Below are 20,716 nucleotides of genomic sequence, written 5' to 3'. Positions count from 1 at the left end.
TCTCTCAGCAAGGGTTTGCAGTGAGCACTGTCTGCACATCTGTAGACAGAACACACAGCAGTAAAACCCTGGTGGAAAGAACACACACACTCTCTCTCCGGCATCTCCGAGCCTCTGCATCTGAAGGAAAGACATTGGAGTCCACATGGAAATAAACTCTCCCCATATCCCAAAAGGCAACGATAAAAGCAGGAAACCAGGATGCAATCAATTACGATCAGCATGTCCAGTGGAATTTAATGTGGAGCTTTAATGGAATGTCTTCCCAAGCGAGATAAACTGAGTGTCATTTAAACTCCATTACATGACACAGTTAACGATATCATGCCATCCTTAATTGCCTTGTTTGGTTATTACACATATGCACTTTGACTGCTGTGGGACCTGTTGTAGACTCTCTGTCTGCGGCGGGTGAGAGAGGCAGGTCACTGCAGACCAGGTGGTTATCCCCCTCATCCTTAGAGAGGTCCTCACAGACCTGCCCACTGGTGCTGCAGCCAGAGTCTACTCACAGAGGAGGTCAAAGAGGAAACTAATCCCGATTGAGTAATGGACGCAATAATGACACATCACCTCTCTCTTTCCTGCTCTCTCCCTCTCTCTCTCTCTTTAGACCCTATTCCTAGTTCCCTCTGCTCCTTACACACACACACACACACACACACACACCAAAATATCAAATTAAGGTGTCTCCATGCATCACAGAGCCCTTTGAGAGCCAGACTCCCACACACACAATGCCACACACACACTCCCACACACACACTCCCACACACACACTCCCACACACACAATGCCACACTTCATCAGAGGAGCACAGATCTGTGAAGGGCAGCCAAGAGGTCTGAGCAGGAGAGAGAGAGACGCAGAGATAGAGACAGACTGTGTGTGTGTGTGTGTGTGTGTGTGTGTGTGTGTGTGTGTGTGTGGTGACACAGATGGAAATGCTGACAAGCGCTGTGTTTGTGGGAGGTGAAATATCCAGCAGCAACAAACAAATAATCACGCCAGAAAGGAAAAGCAACTTTTAATTTGACACTGAGAATAGAAAGGAACAGCAACTTTTAATTTGACGCTGAGAATAAATAATAACCAAAACCCGGGGACACTGTCTCCAAGCTCACCAAGTTCCCATCACAGGCTAAAGCTACAGACACAGAAACACCCACTTACACGCAAGTCTGTTACTTAGCTTTATTATTTCCATTGTGTTAAATAAAAAAAGACTTGTAAATGCTTTACAAACACACACACACACGCACACGCACACACACTCACACACACACACACACACACACACACACACACACACACACACACACACACACACACACACACACACACACACACACACACACAAACAAACAGACCCTTGCACCCAGAAAGTGAAGGATTTAACAATTAATTGCTCCCCTCACTTCCTATGAATTTCTGTGCAGAGCATTTACTGGAGATGTTTAAGGTTTGTTTTGCCAGCAAGCCAGCAAGACACTGTCAAGCTGAATGTTTCAAACTGTTTCCTTAAACTTGAAAGACTCTTTTGTTGGGAGCAGGTTTCTCCCCAGTCTCCAATAACCACCGCACTCCAAAATCCTTGGCTAAGAAAAACTAATCTTTTTTCCTGTCCTTATCTAGGACTGTTCTTTTTCTTTGGAGTGATGGTCACCCCTCTCTCTCTTCACATTCTCATGGGTCCTAAAGCCCTCCCTCCCTGCTCTCAGCCTTGGGCCCAGTCCCTCTAGGCAGAGTGGAGCCTCAAGAACAAACGCAGCCCCAAGAAGCCTGATGAGATAACGGATCACCTGTTCTTCAGTTTTGCACAGTTCTCTGAGAAGCCTCATGCTTCGGCCTGACCGCACAGGTTCTTTAAACAAAAGCTAAAATTAGTCATGCTGGCTATCCGGCTCGGAGAGCGGATGTGAGATGCATCTGAGACTGAGGTGCGACTGAGACAGATGTTATCTCTGCGTCACGGTAAGCATTACGACTTTGGAGCTTTGAATCCGAAATGGCACCTTTAAGCCTCACCCAGCCGTCGCAGTGGGAGCTGATGAGCTGATTTTCTGCCGTTTTGTTTTGTCGGCGTGCATTTGTGGCGTCTGAGCCATGAAGGGCGTTTTTCCTGAGACAGGAAGCAGCTTCGCGGCAGAACGTCGATTCTGCACAGCTGTTTGAATGCAGGATGGGAGTTAATCAGATCCCCAGTGATTACCAAACGAGTGTCACCACCATGCTAAGCGCGGTGACAATACCCACGGGGAACGAACCCCAGTCTTTCGGGATATGATCATTACGTAGACAATATCTGCTGTGTCTTCCCAGAATAGCAACAGTCAACAACCGTTAGGCAAGTGACACTTCCTATTCACTGTTCAAATAAAAAATCTAGTTTATATGTACTTCACAGACTAAATTAGGAGCACATATGAGTGCACTGGAAAATATCTAAACACTCACGCAGAAGAACAATATGGCTTCATCTTCACACCTGTTCACTCGTGAAGCTCGTGAAGTCCGTGTCACATAATCATTAATTGACTGGCAACAGTGTGAAGTCTTTTTACTGTCTGAGGCGCAGCGCTGCAGTTTTAGAGAATGTTTGCTGAGGCTCAGGCCAATAAACTTGGTAATTGTCTTTGTTGTGACTGGAATGCGGAGCCAGATGGTGATGGTGGAGCCCTAAATGCCTCGGGCGGATGAGAAGCACGTGGCTTGGTGCCAGCTTCTCCGGAGGGAGCGGGCGGAGATTGAAGGCCTCCTGTTTTCCACGGCACACAGCAGGTTCTTGGTGCTCTCACTCTCTGCCCAACAGTGACAGTCGAATTTGGCTCGTTCATTAAGACCTGGCCGTGTGCCGGTGGCGTGACTGCTCCAGCCCGGCCCGGTCCGGTCTGTCCCGACCCACCGCGTCCCCGATGCCAGCCGCCCGGTCTGACGCAACATGGACCCGCCCACGTGCGGTCGACGCTGCATTTCTAACCCAATTAAAGCCCCATGATTGTCACCCTCGGTTATCGGGCACTTTGTATCCAGGCCTTTTTACCAGTCATTGAGATTCCAGGCAATGCAGTCACACTGTCTAAGCGACTCGTTGGAACGTGGTGATGGAATCCCTCTGGATACATAACCACATTTCAACAATGCTAATTGGTTGGGATCTGCTCATTATGTTGACTATTAAACAATTTCCTACTTGAAATCTGCATGAAAAGTAAATATGTTAATGAATATTGGCCATTTAAGCTCTCTCTCACAGTCTTTTCACTTTTTTAAATGTACAATTACCATTACTAGCACAGATTTCAGTATCACATCAAATCACAACAAAATCACACCACCTGGCTTAGCTCAGATAAGTGAGACAGAGAATAAAGTGCTATTTTTGATAGATTTCAAATCTGAAATCTCCTAAAGTGTATGTCAAAGAGTTTCCTTAATCCAAATGACTTGAATGAATATGCTAATTGTAAAAAAGGAAAAGGAAAAACTGTAATATAGTCCTGGAAATATACTGTATACTAATATGGCTTTGTTAAAACAACAACATTTGTTTCTCACAAATGAACTGCACTGGGGTGTTTGAGGTCACAGGGAAGGTCTAAATAAAACCGCTGTTCTATGTTCATGAATATTAACAGAAATCTATGGGTCAAAACTAAAGAATTGTTATTTTTCTGCTTCATTGCTCTAGCAATAACAACCTGCTTTTTCAACCTACGCATTGTCTCACAGATAGCTGAAGTTGCAAATGATAACAGTAGATAGTTGCTACCGTTTGATGAAAACCCACCCAAGGCCAAAGTGTAGCATGAACTATAATTCAAATGAACCTAGGCTAACATACATTAAAAAACGAAAGAAAAGAAATAATGACAAAACCAAGCGGGCCAGTTGAACCCAAACTCTCGTTCAGTTCTCTTTACTTACTTAAGATAAACAAGGAAAGATACCTAGAGGACAACAAAAACAGTGTGTGTGTGTGTGTGTGTGTGTGTGTGTGTGTGTGTGTGTGTGCGCGTGTGTGTGTGTGTGTGTGTGTGTGTGTGTGTGTGTGTGTGTGTGTGTGTGTGTGTGAGTGTTTGCTTGCTTACATGTGTGCATGTGTGTGTATGTGCGCATGACGGCTCCTAGCCCTCTAGCCCTCCTACACACGGGCCGAACTGTGCCTGTCTCAGATCTATCAGTAGGGCACGCTGGTGATGAACAGCCTGTCATGGAGCCTGCTTGGCCTTGACTTGCTTGGAGAAATGTCCCGCGCCAGCCTACCCCGCCCTGCAACCTCACCATCCACCTATGAAACTGCTTCTTCACACCAGAGGATTAGAACCTGTTTACTGAGATGCGTACACGACATTTTGAGATGACACGATGACGTTGCTTACTTGGCTGTCTTAAATTAGCCCTTTTCCCCATCACATCTCACAAAACACTGGTATAATTTCAGTTGAAAGTGACCAGCAAAATGTGTGTCAATAGAGTCGCCATTCCAAGCATTTCATCTAGGGCTAAACTAACGGTGTGGCCATGAACTCTAAGTACCTCAGTGTAGAAACTGACAGTGACTTGAAACTCTACAATATTTGAAATTACAAGAAGGCCTTTCCATTACAGATAAGCTAACTGATCCCTGGCATTTTAAATTCCTCGAATGGTTAATGATCAAAGCAGGAATGAGAGATGATGACTCTGTGGACAGAGATACAAATTTATGCTTTGCAACTTGGTAAAACAGACAACCATTTTGAGAGATCAACAGACACCAGTGATTATGATTAAGGGTGTGTGTGGGCTTTGCCACAAAATTACTAAGCAAGCGTACTAAAGCAACCATGCTAAACCAACCCAAACTCAGTGGTGAGCTGGATTTAGGTTTGCCTCTGATTGTCTGTGGGACGATAATTATACCCTCATGGGGTAGTGCAGTTATATAGTTCCTCATGTGAACATAAAGGAACACTGTTAAAATTCAAGGCAGAGCAAGATAGAATAGTTGCCGTGGTACGATCTGGATCAGGAAGGCGTTGGGGTCCACCCCCTCTGCCACAACCCCTTCGCCACATTCTGCTCTCTGCCTGTTTTGCGCTTGTCTAAGCGGTGCACGTAGACCCCGAGCTCCTCATCCATCTCTGGCCTTTTCTCTGTCTTCTCAGCTCCTGGTTGGTCTTCTGGAGCCACGTTTTTGTTTTTTTCATTGTTTTTTTTTTTTTCGTAGCGTGTGAGATCTTATGCTCGCATGCACCTGTGTATCCCAGCAACTAAAAAACTGGTTCGAATTATTTCTGAGCTTCTGCTTGCAAATGGTTTGATACATTTGTGTTCTTGTAATTTGCAATCTTCGAAATGTGAAAAAATAATTAACTATGGTAGTTTGTGCCAATTCGATATTTTAAACGTAAACATTCCTGTTCTGCCATTAGCAGGTGTAATGTGCACATCGTAAGTCATACTATTCCTAGCGAAATCGATATTGTGAATATTGCTCAACAGTACTTCCAGCATTGCTACCTGGAGGAGTAAATATCGAGTAAATAGCCGGAGCAGACACAGGAGCGTCTAGGCTTAGGAGTCCTGTCACAGACGCCATGCAACAGCCCTGCTCATAAAACCCCTGCTCAGCTGTGCATCTCCAGTAACGCACTGCTCTCCTTATGAATCACCAGCCATCAGCCCAAGTCTGCAGCCAAGTGCACACAGACAGGGAGGGACTGACACCACCCACGTAACAGAAAAAAAGCCCCTCCTTCCCCATAACAGTGAGGTCAAGAGGTGGGCAGGGCAGATCCATCCGTCCAGCCATTACCTTTACCACTTCATCTCGCTAGTCGGGGTCACAGGGGGGCTGGGTACACCATGGGCAGGTCGCCAGTCCAACACAAGGCAGTGTACCCTACCTTCGCGATGCTGGGATTGGCTCCGCCCCATGACCCCGACTAGTGGGATTAAGCAGAAAAGATAATGGGCAGGGCAGAATGTGCATTAATCCCAGAATTCATTTTTCTCTCAGAGAGCGGTTTGGAGCTGGTAGCCGTGTCAAGCAAATGGCACACATCTAAAGAGACTGTGTGGTGACATCACGAGAAAGGTCCCACCTCTTACAATTGTAGCACGAAACTAGAGAGTAAGATTTTGCATTTTGAAAAGAAACTACCATTAATTAAACTATATGCTAACTAAGCTGGCTTAGCTAACACGTAATATGCTAAGCTCAATCATTTTCAATCGCTTTGATTAATATTTTTACATTTTACTAGGTAACTAAGATAAATCCAGCTACTTAGTGCTTTTTTTCTTTGCCCTCACGTGGTGGGGGTGGTGGGCGTGGCTACACGCCGCGCGCACCTGCTGCGTGTGCTCAGAAGACAGCTCCAGTGATACCGCAGCATCAGTCCTGAAGAAGAACCCGGACGTCCAGGCTTGGTGGAACAGTGAAGCCGTGGATCCAGAGAGACGTTCGTGTCGGGGGTTGGAGCGTGGGCCGACGCACAGGGGCTTCTCCCAGCAGCCTGGCCCTTCCTGCGCCTCAGGGGTTCTCAGGGGCCCACTGACCCCCACGAGCTCCTCCTTCTCTGGGGAGATCACATGATCGTCCCCACGCGGTGCACCCTGTCAGGGAGCGCGGTGGTCTGCCCACACACGCGCGTGCAGACTCAGACACAGTTCTAGGGCTGTTTGGTAACATGTCTCCCAGAGAGACGGAGAGGAAAGAAGAAGAAGAAAAAAAAAGCGCGGGTGTTTGTCATTCAAGAAGCTCCATCAGCCGACACCGTGCCAGAGACCCCGAGCCTCAGCACTGTCACCGCCACGCGGGTTGCCGTCGTTGACAAAGGGACATGGCTGGCACACGGGGCACAACATCACAGCCTCCGCCTGTCAATGAAGGTCAAAGGGCACCGATAGTCACGTCAGCACGGAAGCTGCAGCTGTGAGAGCAGCACAGCGCTTCAGAACTTCTGGCCACGCTGCTTTAAATTAAGTCCTGGATGCAACCCGGAGTGTCACACCATGTCTCACAGCACGACACACATGGCAACACAGAACACACACTGATCACACACACAACACACACAGATAAGAGACCATCTGTCAATGAGCAAACTATTTATACTTGCGGAGAGAACTAATCTGGTGGCATTATGGAAACAAATATCATTTCTGAACATAAAACCATTAGTGTAGTACCCATCAAAATTATTATGTTCAGGACTAAATACTTAAAATATATTTGTTGGAAGAAAAATGTCAAAACATCTCATGGGATGGGCAATTAGGAGCACAAGATTTGCTCAAAGAGTTTAGAGGTTTTATTAAACCTAAACATGAGCTAAAGTCACTAAACCAGTAGGTAATTGAATACACATTTACCTCTCAAGACTCAGAATGTTAGAATGTTTGACGAGCACAGCAGTGCGCACGACACACACACACACACACACACACACACACACACACACACACACACACACACACACACACACACATACACACAGTTAAAACTCTGAGAGGTTTAGGTGCAGTCAGTTTCAAAGACACTGGTGGTAGGAAGGAAGGAGAAAAAGTGAGAAACGGAGAAAAAGGGAGAGAAATAGGTGGAGAGACAACACATTATTGGATCTAAAACCCCATAGAAAAAATGGCAGGATAGAAAATGAAGTGTGAGGCTGAAGGCTGGGGAAGAGCAGGACAGGCGGGACGAACGGGACAGGTAGGACGAGCAGGACAGGTCTGCTGCTCCGTTTGTCCAAACGTGAGACGACGCCTCCCTCTGCAACGCTGTCGAACCATCTCTCCTCGCTCGCCATGGCACAGCCTCCGCGTTGGCGTGCGCATGCAAAGGCACATGCATGCTGCTCGTGTTTATGTCTGTGTGTGTGTGTGTGTGTGTGTGTGTGTGTGTGTCGTGCGCACTGCTGTGCTCGTGTCTGCACACACGCTACACGGCTTTTCAAAGCAGCACGGTAACGCTCTGGCACTGGGTGGCTCCCCGGGTCTTAGAGCGAGGAAAAACTCTGGGTGTTTTCCCGCGATGAGGCACAGAGGAGGGAAAGAGAAAAGATGGAGTGGAACAGACAGAGAGAGCACAAGAGAGGGAGAGAGAGGGAGAGAGAGAGGACAGAAGGAGGGAGAGAGAGGGAGAGGCAGTGTGAGAGCACAGTTGCAGGAGACTCCATCTTCAAATTCAAATGCAGAGCCTTCTCACGTACTGTGACAGGGGCTTAACCATCATGTAGGTCTTAAAGGACTGTGTGTGTGTGTTTGTGCCTGTGTGTCTGTGTGTGTGTGTGTGTGTGTGTGTGTGTGTGTGTGTGTGTGTGTGTGTGTGTGTGTGTGTGTGTGTGTGTGTGTGTGAGTGAGTGAGTGAGTGAGTGAGTGAGTGAGTGAGTGAGTGAGTGTGTGTGTGTGTGTGTGTGTGTGTGTGTGTGTGTGTGTGTGTGTGTGTGTGTGTGTGTGTGTGTGTGTGTTTGTATGTTTTGCTCCATAGGGGCTGCAAGAGACAGGCAAATTACTACTCCCTGACTGTGACAGTGAAATATAGCAAATGTAAAACGATTGTTTAAGTGTCGACCTTGTGCGTGATTTGTTACTTCACTAACGTAATGTTAACCACCCGCTTGATTTGTGAATGGTATGTATATAGCAATTGCCCACTCCTGGGAACACAAAACTGTTTATCTGTCAGTGTCTCCACTGTCCTCCTGGTGCTGACCAAGTAGGAAAGAAAAAACAAGAAACCTTCTAATCTGAATCTCAGTTAAAGAAAATATCACTGTATCACTGTAGATAGTTAAAGAAGAGATGATTTTAAAACTTTATAAAGAAATAAGGACGATAATAATAAAACACCACATGTTCCGCAGCCAGACTACTTGACCATGGCGCCCCTCCAACTTTAAACACATTAGCGTAGTTTAATCTATCAGACAGGAGCTTAAACACATAATAAAGCTCGCGTAGCCTCGAGTGGCGGGCCGAGTGGCGGCCTGAGGTCTTCTCGGTGCCTGTGAAACCCTCCACGTCTGGTTATTTGCAGCCTGTTATCTTCTAGTCTGGCCTAGCTTTGGGCCCGTCTTCCATTACAGCTGAACTTTAATGGCAAAGTCATTTTCCTGACTGTGGAAAAGAGGCAGGGATATCACCAACTCTGTTTTGATATGCGGACTTATCGTTTTTATGGGGTTTTTCTGTATTGTGCATTACACTCACTCCTGTAGCGGTCTCCTATGAGCAGTTAACACACGAGAGTCTGCTTCGGGCGGAATCAAACCAAAATACGCTCGATGATAGCATCCGTGTATCCGCTGTCAGAATCGATAAGACCCGAGCAAATATTAGCAAAAAAAAAAGGAGAAAAAGGGCTGTTTTTGAAACAAGACAAGATTACTTCCTCCACTTCCAATCCCCATTCTCTCGGCCCAATAGTGAGGAGGTTAAAGATGCTCCTCACACACAGAGGATTCACACCACAGAGGGAGCTACACGATCGTCAAGGCAGCGTGTCAGGTTCGGGCCTGATACGCGTGCCTACTGCAGTCAGAGCCCAGCGGTGTGAGTACTTCTGCTTCAGGGTTTGAGAGAGAACACAGGCATTGTGTGGGCAAGGAAGGGTCTGAGTCTGCAATACAGCCCATTCATAAATTTATCATCTCCCCAAACACACTGTTTACATTCAAGCTCCGCCGCACACCTTAGCGCTTCAGTTTGTTGACAGCATTCATGATTTATAAATAAATAAAGCCATATATGGAAGTGCTGCTTAAGTCGACAATGCAGTTTTGTCCAAACACGCAGAATTGTGAATCGAGCTTTTAGGAGAGGCACCAGTGGCCCATCAACACACGTGCGCTGTATGGTAGTCTATCTGTGGTCCTGCCCTCGCACGCTGTGGCCCCGAACACCATTTCTCCATTTCATAAAGGCCCCAGTGGCCACGGACGCAGAGCGCCAGCACAAAAGTGACTGCACTGGCCCACCACCGACGTTCAGCAGACACCTTGTACAAATTGTGAAGAACCGTGGGTGCCTTTGGTGGGGTGAGAATACACACAGCTCTTAGGTTGTGAACTGCCTGCTATTGTCCAGAGAGTGCCTTCCATAACCTGTCTGGGAGGCATTTCTATGTGTATTATATTGCTGGAGCACAGCTGATGAAACACAGTCTCTCCGGAAACCTTGTGTACTTCACTGTAATACTGCAATTTTGACAATCTCTACATATACATACATACATACATACATACATACATACATATATATATATGAGAGAGAGTGAGTGAGAGAGAGAGAAAATATGTTATGTATGGAGTGCTGCAGGAACAGAAAATAAAACTGCTATTTTTCCAGAAGTGGGTGTCAATGTGCTAAGAGAGAATGTTGTGCTAGCTCAGTGGAAACCAGGCTGTATTGATTTGCTCTTCAACGCCTCACGAACTAAAACATCTCCTCTCTAGCCGAGGTGCGTCTGAAGGTCACCTTTTTGTAAAAAAGCAGCAGACACACACACACACACACACACACACGCATACATGAGCCAGCCTTTTATAATAAATAATGAAATTAAAGAAGTCAGTCATGAACCAGATGGAGACGATATATGAGGCATCCAGTGTGTGACTTTTCTCACAAAGATCAAATAAAGGTCTATTTTCAGAAGTGTAGCCCCAGTTCTGATAATGAGGTGGCTCACGGTTAGTCTCTCCATTTACATCTTCCATTTTCAGACACTCTAGATGCTCTACATCCTCACAACAGGCAGAAAGGACCTGAGTGTCAGTTCAGCATCAGGATGGACACGCGTGTGTCACTCACTCACTTCCACCAAAGCCTTAACACACCTCGCCTTAGGATAACATTCCAGTGATAAAACGTATCCACTCCTTCATATCTCTCTCTCTCACACACACACACACACACACACACACACACGCATCATCACACATGGATCAGCTGGTCTTTCCACTACTTCTCTCTCTCTCTCTCTCTCTCTCTCTCCCTCTATCTCTCTCTCTCACACACACACACACACACACACACACACACACACACACACACACACACATACACACACACACACACACATACACACACACACACACATACACACACACACACACACACACACACACACACACACACACACACACACACACACACACATACACACACACACACACACACACACACACACACACACACACACACATACACACACACACACTGGCCTCTGACTTAATATTCTCTCCTAGCCTTTTTTTTGGAGTTTAAGATCCAGTAATTTGGACTCTCTCTCTCTTTTTCTTTGGAGTCTCTCTCTCACTCACTCTCTCTCTCTCTCTCTCTCTCTCTCTCTCTCTCTCTCTCTCTCTCTCTCTCTGTCCTGCTACTACTCTAATGAGGCACACGACATGCAGCTGGATTATTACGTTTCTTTGTAATCCTTTAACTTCTCCATTTACAATAAGCACCTAATGAGTGGAGAGTGGAGACACCTGGTGCTCCTCTGATTGCTGTCAATCCCTTCAAACACACCGTGTGTGTGTGTGTGTGTGTGTGTGTGTGTGTGTGTGTGTGTGTGTGTTCTCTGAAAAACCCTGTGCATTCAGGCACGATAAACACATGTCTACCAGCTGTATCTCACGCCAGCCTGTTTCCCTTCTCACGCCACACTCTCTCTGAAGCCTCTAGATGTGGAGCCCAGTGAATCAGAGCAGAGGGAGATAGATAAAAAAGGAGAGAAACAGAGGGAGAGAGAGAGATAGAGATGGAGGGGGGCAGGAGGAACAGATTACACATAGGAGTGAATCCAGGTTTGCATTTATGCCCCGCCTCTGTCCCTCACCCTGCCCTGCCATTGGCCGCCACTGCTGCTGCCGCCACCCAATGGCTGCAGCAGACCCGGAGACCCTGCTGCCAGCGGCTGCTCAGGATGGATCAGCCTCCTGAAGCTGAATGAGGGAGTAATTAAAGCAGCGCTGCAGGGCTGAGAGATGACGGGAGAGTGGCGGGTTCCACTCACCAACCACAGGTGGGAGGAGCCTCACTCATCCATATGGATAGCTTTATAATGCATAAGGCAAGGTGTACCTCATGTTTATGCATTTTGGCTGCAAAGTATGAAGAATAATGTATTGTGCATTTTATTATGTACTTTACGGTATGTTCCCAGTGTTTAGAGTGCTGATGGTGAATATTGGCTCATTTTGTCTTTAATTCACTACATTATTTGCACTCATTCGTAATCTGAAGCAAACTCATTTTCGACTTTTGGAAATCATCCTTTTCGTTTTGCCACTGCTTCAGGCAGAATCACTGTTTGCCACGGATTCCTTTCGAAAGTTAGCAGCCCCGGTCCTACAGGTCCTACACGCAGACCTGCAGACGGGCCACGGCGCAGACCCGACACGACAGCAGACACGGAGGAGAAGGGCCAGAAAGACTTTTGCTGCAACACGTCCAGCCTCTTATGAATTCAACCGCTATAAGGTTGGGGTTTGATAAAACACAATTATGTGTGGGGTGAAGGTCAAGAGAGATAAAGAAGGGAAGAGGAAGAGGGGACCAAAACACATTGACCTCTTGTATGGTCAGCCCCGCCCTGCTAACAGGCCAGACTGGAGCATGCAGAAGACCTTGCACAAGTGTTTTGAATAGCTTAATATGAATATCAATTGGTACTTTATCCTTGACTTTATCCAAAGGAAATACTTGGTCATTCTAACTTTTATTAAGCGTTCCCAGAATTTAAATGACAAATTTGCATATACTTATATATAGATATATACATGTGTGTGTGTGTGTGTGTGTGTGTGTGTGTGTGTGTGTGTGTGTGTGTGTGTGTATACACACACACACACACACACACACACACACACACACACATACGTATATATCTATATATAAGATATGTGTGTGTGTGTGTGTGTGTGTGTGTGTGTGTGTGTGTGTGTGTGTGTGTGTGTGTGTGTGTGTGTGTGTGTGTGTGTGAGTGTTTGTATGTACACAGATTTGGTTTCACTTATACACTTTACATTTATATAAAGTGTATAAGTAAAACCAAATCTGTGTACATACATACACTCACACACACACACATTTACATTATACACACACTCATAAACGTGTGCCTGTTTAATAGATAGATAGATAGATAGATAGATAGATAGATAGATAGATAGATAGATAGATAGATAGAAGTAGGTAGGTGTTTGGTTAACTTGGTGTGCTAGTACAACACATGCCTGTCAAAGTGTTCAATAAATGAATTGGCTGTCCTGGACAGGTAGCCCTCCTACTGATTGAGATTCAAAGCTTGCCGGGTTCCAGGAGCAACCTCGGAACCCTGGTGAGCAAGGCTACTGCAGAAATGATGACTTTCACCCATTTCACAGCAGATGGGATTAATATTTAATGATAGAAGTGACACCATCTTTGATTTGCTCATTCTGAGCAGATCTGTTCAGTCTGAACATGGTCATTATTCAACCAAGAAATCAATTTAAACTTGGCAGAACTTTGTAATTCATATATACGTAACGACAGGGCCGTACCACTGGACCTGGAACACGGACCAGCGTTCCACTGTCATCAGGTTGTTAGTGTTGGCGAATCATGGTAGTGCGGTGAATAAGGGACTATAACAACAACAGGCCTAGACAAACACGCCGACCTCTCCTCCTCACGCCACTCCAGGTGAAGGCGACCTTTAACCCTGCCGTGTTAGGACAAGCTGGGGGAAAGAGGGTGCCAGCAGTGTCATTCTAATGAGCATCTCTGAGACGCCGGGGACCATGGGAGGGGACAAGGACGAGTTCAGCAGAGGGAGAGAGAGAGAAGTGTTACCTGGCTAATGAGGACGCTGTAGGCATGGCACGGTGGCGGTATGAGTGGAGAGAGAGAAGGTGAGAGAGAGAAAGAGAGAGAGAGAGAGAGAGAGAGAGATGAGAAGGGTATGGGAGAGTAGTTGTGTCTCATGGGCTGTTTTGTCTCACACGTGGACTCTTTTTCCTCTGTTAGTGCTGCAGAAGCCACAGAAAACAAAGTTCTGTTTCTACTTTCACCTAGACAGTTAGGTCAGGTCAAGGAACATTACGAAGACTGATATTCCAACAATGTCCAGGAAGTCTAACGAGCAATGCTACCTTCACCAGTCCCAAGATGGAAACCATGCAACATCTAAATTATACATGCACAATTAATTAAGGCTGCAAATGGCCTGGCATTGAACTAACGGCCAGAGTTATTGACCTCCGTTCTCCAGCAGTGCAGGAGCAGGTACTCCAGGGGTTAAGTGGTGAAAAGCATCACTGATGTTCTTTGCAACACGTTCTGACAGCAGCCTTTAAGAGTCACTAGCCAGGGGAGAGGAAGTGCAGTTCAAATCAATTTATCCTAAAGTGGCTACCCCCTCCCCACAGACACATTCTCTCCTGTGTGCTCTCTCTCTCTCTCTCTCTCTCTCTCTCTCTCTCTCTCTCTCTCTCTCTCTCTCTCTCTCTCTCTCTCTCTCTTTCTCCCCCCCTCTCTCTTTCTCTCTCTCTCTCTCTCTCTCTGTCTCTCTCTCCCCCCCCCCCCCCTCTCTCTCTCTCTCAAACTCCAAGGGGCCTGGTCCAGCTCTAAAAGGTGGTGCTATACACGCCTGCAATCAGTGGGATACCCCCCACCCCCCCAACCCCAGAGATTTATCTCCACCCGGCACAGGGCCCTTGGCACAGAGGGATGCCCACACCTCGGAGTCTGGCCGCCTCCTTTCACCAGAGTTAAAGGCACCATGCATCAGAGGCAGAGCGGTCATTAGTGTGATAGTTGGTGTGGGCTGGATCGGGGCCTCCAGAGGGTCCGGAGACATAAAGGCGTGAAAGGAGCAGGCACACCCGCACACGCGCACACACGCACGTGATCAGTGCCGCACACGGGCCCGCACCTGTTGAATCGGGACGAGGCGTCGTAGCTGCGTCAGTGATGTGATGTCCAATTACCTCTGGAGGGTGAAATCCAGCTTTGAGAAGACAGGACCGACATTTTTATGGCCTGTAGAAGAAAGAGCTGGACACATGTGTATGTCTGGATGATGAGTCACATGGGCAATCCCAGCGTGTCTGACTGCAGAAGGAGTTTTTCCCTAAACTGCACTGGGCTCTAGAATAACACCACTACACTAGCAAAAGCATCATCACCAGAGAATGATGCAGAGGAACGTGATTTATACTACTTAACCCATAATAGGCTCCTGATTGCCACACCCACATCTAGCTACACACACTTTTACAGCATATGCACCTGCCGCACAGGTGGACTCCAGTGCAGCGATGGACTGGGACGAAAACGGGCACTGTAGTCTTTACAAAATCAACACAGAATTTGCATTCAGCATTCTGACATGCACAGACAGAAATAAATCCCCAGAATACATTATGCAAATTAGTTCCAGACTGCTCAACAGGAGACCCCATCCAGTCTGCGGGCAGTAGGACGGTCATTGTCCATTCTGTCCACATGACTTAGATTGGCTAAGTGTCCCCAAACCAGCAGTCACTGAGCAACAACAAGATCCTCTGTGTCTGTGTGTCTCTCTCCACTAAACTGCTCGAGATTCTGCTCGATCACAGTTCCACGAATCTAAAATCCTCCAACACGTTCTGGAACTGGGAGACATGCATCACTGCTTCAGCCTGGAATGCTACTGTGCTAAACCGCCGTAATTCTCCGCGTGCGTGGTGCATTTTTGTGTTTGCCCTGTCCAAACCCGACGGCGCCTATGAAGAGGTTCATATTTACTCAATAACTTGAATCGGAGATTATTACTGCAGGGCAAACAAAACTATCCGCTACGTTGGGGACCGAGAATCACAGAGCCCAGCAGTTTTCGATTGCTGTTCTGTTTTTTTTTTTTTTTTTTGTATTTTGTTTTTATTTTTTTTACGAGTCCCAGCGTGTTTCCTCGTGTACGCCACCGGCCCCATTACTTTCCCCAGTGACGCTTCTGGGTTATGCAGCACTATTGCTTCAGTCTCTGAGACAACACTACCATATTATCTGCTGCTCCCCCCAAAAGCGTCTTCCTTACCCCAGATCAGCTCCCAGACATTAATCAGAGATCGGAGCGTCCCAGTCTACAAAACCAGCCTACAGTGTCTATACAGGAGCTGCTACATAGAAGAATAGTGCTGTAGGTTTTGAGGTCAGGGCCCCACTTTACAAGAATAAGGAGAGTAATAGAGATTGCAAGCACTCACTCTAGAAATCAAATATCCATACCCATGGCAAACAAAATAATCGATTATTTCACATTCAGAGGAAGGCAGCACAAACATCAATATCCCTTTCTTTGACTGCACAAATATTCCGTCACATTTCACAGACTGGTCGACGAGGCTCCAACCTACTGCCAGTGTTCACATGGGAGGAACTCGAAAAATAATGTTAAAAATATGTAAACAACTGATGTTTTAAACGGATGTATCATGCATCTGGTCATGAGTGCTGTGAGGCTGTAAACAAGTCTCCTGGCAACATGTAACGTATTTTTATTGTTTCAAAAAAGGACCTCAGCAATGCCGTCATTTGTCATCTACCAACATGAAGAAAGGACCTTACAAAGTGTGGATCAAACCAGCATTTGTAGACGTCCTGTTTTCAGTCTGACCCAAGGTCTGTTCTGCCATTCCTTGGTGACGGATATGGATATGATCTAGGACAAATAACCTGATCCCAGAACAGTGGAAACAAGAAGCTTTCACACTCAGTATCTAAAGACGACACTACAACAGAGCAAGAAGAGTAAACTATTTTCAGATATAACCCACATCCACAGAGACTAGCATACATCAGTTCACAGCACCAATGAGGGCTGTTTTCAAAGTTCCAGTGTGGCCCAAGCCATCAGCTGATTCCATAATGGATGGCAGAGACTATAATTACTTTGGAGTTTTTCACACGCAATTCCCTCTGTTTTCCTTATTCTCTTTTTTTTCATTTAAATTTATTCTCTTCTCTTTTCATAGCAAAAACCAAAAGATAAAGCTTGCTGCGGTGTTACTGGGACAACACACCCCGGCACAATAGAAGCCCCATAATGAAAAGAGACAGAGCGGGCAAATAAACTGAAAGATGCGGTCTTAGTGAAAAGAAGGAAGAAGAATAGAGCAACTGTATTCTGCCCAGGACGGCAAGGATACAGGGCAGGGGGGAGCATTTCTCCAGCAAATATACACAGCATGAGATGAACAGGAGATTCAAATTGCTTTTTATAAAGCCAGCCATGCCACTCAACTACTCGTTTAATGTGGGGTTTTTCATAAAGCCTTGTTCTGTCTCATGATCTAATTAAAGAAGAATTATGTCTAGTAGACGGACCTTTTATTTATGCCATTTACTTGTGCGCAAGAGTTTGTCTTGAAATAGACGCTGAAGTCTCAAATGCGGAGCGAATCATCAGCAGAGAACTCAGGTCCCTCCCCCAACAGCACATGCACATTAAGTAGCGTGTACGCAGAGCGCAAGATATGACAATGGCTTTAAGAGAACGCTAGAGCAGAGGGAGGGAGGGAGAGAGAGAGGGAGAGGGAAAGAGAGAGGAATGGATGGAGAAGAGGAAGAGAAAAGGCAAGACAGGCAGAGAGACAACAGGAAAAGCAAACACATGCAAAAACACGCACCTGTTACAGAAAGCTCCATCAAGGACACCTATGAGCACACAAACACACACACGCACACACACACACACACATGCCCTCACACACACACTCACACACACACATATGCCCTCACACACACACACATAAACATGCCTAACTCATTAAAAGCCCTGCAGGCTCTTACTTTTCAGAAGGCTTCGGCCTTGCAGCACGTTCTGTGAGATGAACACGGTGTAGAAGCTCTGGGAGAATCCAGGACGGCACGGATCCGCAGTCGGACCGCCACTGCTCGCCTGGAAAAGATGGTCGTTACTGAGGAGATGAGGAGAGGCGTCCAGCGGACAGCAAACCGCAAACCTGACCCGCGAGGACAGGATGTGATCCTCGAGCCAGGGCTTTGGAAGCAGACGTCAAGCGTTCGGAACACAGCCTGCGTTAGCAACAGCTGGGAAAGCTGAATTTGAACAAAAACAACAACACTCTGCAGTATGATGTTGTTTGGCAGTGGGCTGCCCCATAAGTAGTGCTGAGAAATGTAACAGTTCCTTTATTTGGGACAATTAACAGATGGGTGCAAGGTGTCAAGTAAGGTAAAAGAGAATTCTGGGTAAAAGATTGGGGCCCACCTACAACAGGGGAATCTGGATGTCCCAGACGTCTGCATTCTGGCTTTTAAATTAGTAAGAGGAAAACATTTTAACAGTGACATCTATTTTAAAACAGCGACCTAGTGTGTGTGTGTGTGTGTGTGTGTGTGTGTGTGTGTGTGTGTGTGTGTGTGTGTGTGTGTGTGTGTGTGTGTGTGTGTGTGAGCATGAGCATGCAGGTGTGTTTGTAGGGATATCAGGATATGGGGTTTTGTTGTTTGAAAGGAGAATACTCAGTGTGGAGATGTAGTTTAATTAGATGATGGCTTGTGTGTGTGTTATTCTGCTCTGCCAGTGTCTTCACTGTAATGATCCAGTGATCGAGCTCAGAGTTTTCACCATAAAACACAACTCCTGGGTGAAAGCTTGTTACTTTAAGGGGTGGTTAACAGCTCTATTGATCCGTCAATCTACTTATTTATTGATCTATCCCTCTTTCTGTCCCTCTCTCCCGTCTGTCACGTTTATTGTTTATAAAACCATAAAACAGAATACAGAAAATGAACACAGTCAGCCATCCTGCATTTGAACATACTTCTGTTGCCGCATCTTTTTCATGGATATCATTTTGAAATGGGTCTTCAGCGCAAGTTAACATCATTGACGTCCAACATTGTGTGATTCGTATTTGTTCAACATTTATTGAACATAGTGGAGGAAGGAAGATCTGTTTGTGCATGCGTGTAAAATATAACTGCACGCTTCTCATAAAAGACTACCACCCATAAGCGCACAATTAAGAACGATCCGTGCACGCCGACGTTTACAAGACGCAGACGCAAAATGCTTTCCTATTTATTCACTGAACTAATAGCCCACACAGCACATCTCAGACACACCACGAGCCTCGCCGCATCCTCTGCAATGTGGCTCGGAGTGAAGTACAGCTGAACGCGAACGCATCCCGGCCGACTACTGCAGCTACAGGAGCGGACCGACACACAAGCGCTCGCGCCACTGCGCTTCGTAGAATCTGTTCTCCATAAACAGTAACAACTGCTACAAAATGGTCCTTCAGTTTATACAGTTTTATATTCCTTTATTCAAATAATTAAACAACACTCGATGCACCACATGCCTCTGCAAAAAAGGTTTAACAAAAAAGACAGAAAGCCATTTAAAATGCAAACAATATCAAACTTACATCTAAGTGTCAAAGTGTTTCCTAACGAATCCCCGTGTTTAATTATATGATCACACTTTGAATTATCTAATACTATATTGAAGGAATTACTATATAATTCAGTCTTACCTGTGATGTTTCCAAAACTAAGGCGCACGCCAGAGCAATAACGAACCCTGTTTTCATTTTTGGCATCAAGCACACGCAGACAGGCGTTTGTTCCTTGCTAACTGCCGATAATTCCTCTGGGCTCTCCCCGCGGAAGCAGAGTGGCGTGAACGACGGTAAACGCTGGGAGAGAATTTGGTCCCGGCTTGTCTCGCGCCCAACTGCAGGTGGAAAGGCGCTGTTCAGCTCAGCACCACCGCTCCGCTGCCGGCGTCACTACAACCCCTCCCACTCAAAAGCGCACGAGAATGTGGAAAAGATCTACTTAAAGATACAAGCGGAGGCTCAGAGAGGCGTCTCAGTTATTTTATTATATAATGTGTTTATTCACTTAGTATTTATAAATATCATATAGGCCTATACCATGTACATAGAAATAAAAATTCCAGCAGTTTGCAGTTTGGCGAATCTCCGTTGGGGTGGGGGTAGGGGGTTTGGTCGGTGTGACAAATTTCTTGCATCAGTTAATCACGTAGCTTTTGAGTAAAAAGCTTTAAGGTTTGGTGTGAGATAGATAACTCGCCATAGCTGTGGTAACGTGAGTCTATTTCACAGTTCATTTACTTTGGGTTATTGGTAATCACGGGCTCTGTCTCTGGCCCACTGTGATGTTACTGTCTGACCTATAATTACGCAACGCTATTGTTTCACAACACTTTTCACCCAGTTATCTAATTTTCCCAAATTAGAAATGAAATCAAAAGGCTGAACTCTGCATTTTACATTTTCAGCTTGGCAACTCAATTTCCATAACATAATAACGACACAAGTCTGTTCCCATGAAAAGCTGCCATGCCATTTTCTCTGCGGGTCACATAATGATGATGTCACTCTGCTGGTTGACTTTAGAGCGGCCTGCAGATCAACACTACACATCTGCAGAGCAGCTTTATGACACTCGAGCTAACAGTGCATGTTATATCAGTTAATTATGGAAAACCAAAAACAATCTAAGTTAATCATACTATTTCATTCATTATCACCGTGTTTATTACATCATGATGTTGTCAGATTAGTGCTGCATTTGTCTGGTATTCATTCAACTTGCACCCAGGTGGTGGAATGAACTTAACGAGCATAGAATGAAGACGTACCTCGTCAAAACACACTTGAATAATCTTCAGGCACTTTAAATACTCTTGATCACTAAT

General features: G+C 45.9%; 1 protein-coding gene across 1 annotated transcript in view; it reads right to left on the bottom strand.

The window, feature by feature from the left end:
* The window catches only part of LOC143527920 (cadherin-4-like), a 68,072-nt gene extending 48,357 nt beyond the window's left edge, over positions 1–19,715 (bottom strand). The window contains exons 1-2 of the mRNA XM_077023303.1: positions 19,527–19,715; positions 17,812–17,920 (exon numbers count right to left, since the gene is read on the bottom strand). Of these exons, the coding sequence (XP_076879418.1) occupies positions 17,812–17,920; positions 19,527–19,592 (175 nt within the window). The 5' untranslated portion in view covers positions 19,593–19,715. The remainder of the gene's footprint in view (positions 1–17,811; positions 17,921–19,526) is intronic.
* Positions 19,716–20,716: the final 1,001 nt, after the last annotated feature.

This window comes from Brachyhypopomus gauderio, chromosome 1 (genome assembly GCF_052324685.1).
Source record: "Brachyhypopomus gauderio isolate BG-103 chromosome 1, BGAUD_0.2, whole genome shotgun sequence".
Lineage (NCBI taxonomy): Eukaryota > Metazoa > Chordata > Actinopteri > Gymnotiformes > Hypopomidae > Brachyhypopomus > Brachyhypopomus gauderio.
The sequence above is the reverse complement of the archived record's forward strand: the minus strand, read 5'-3'. Positions and strand labels throughout refer to the sequence as shown.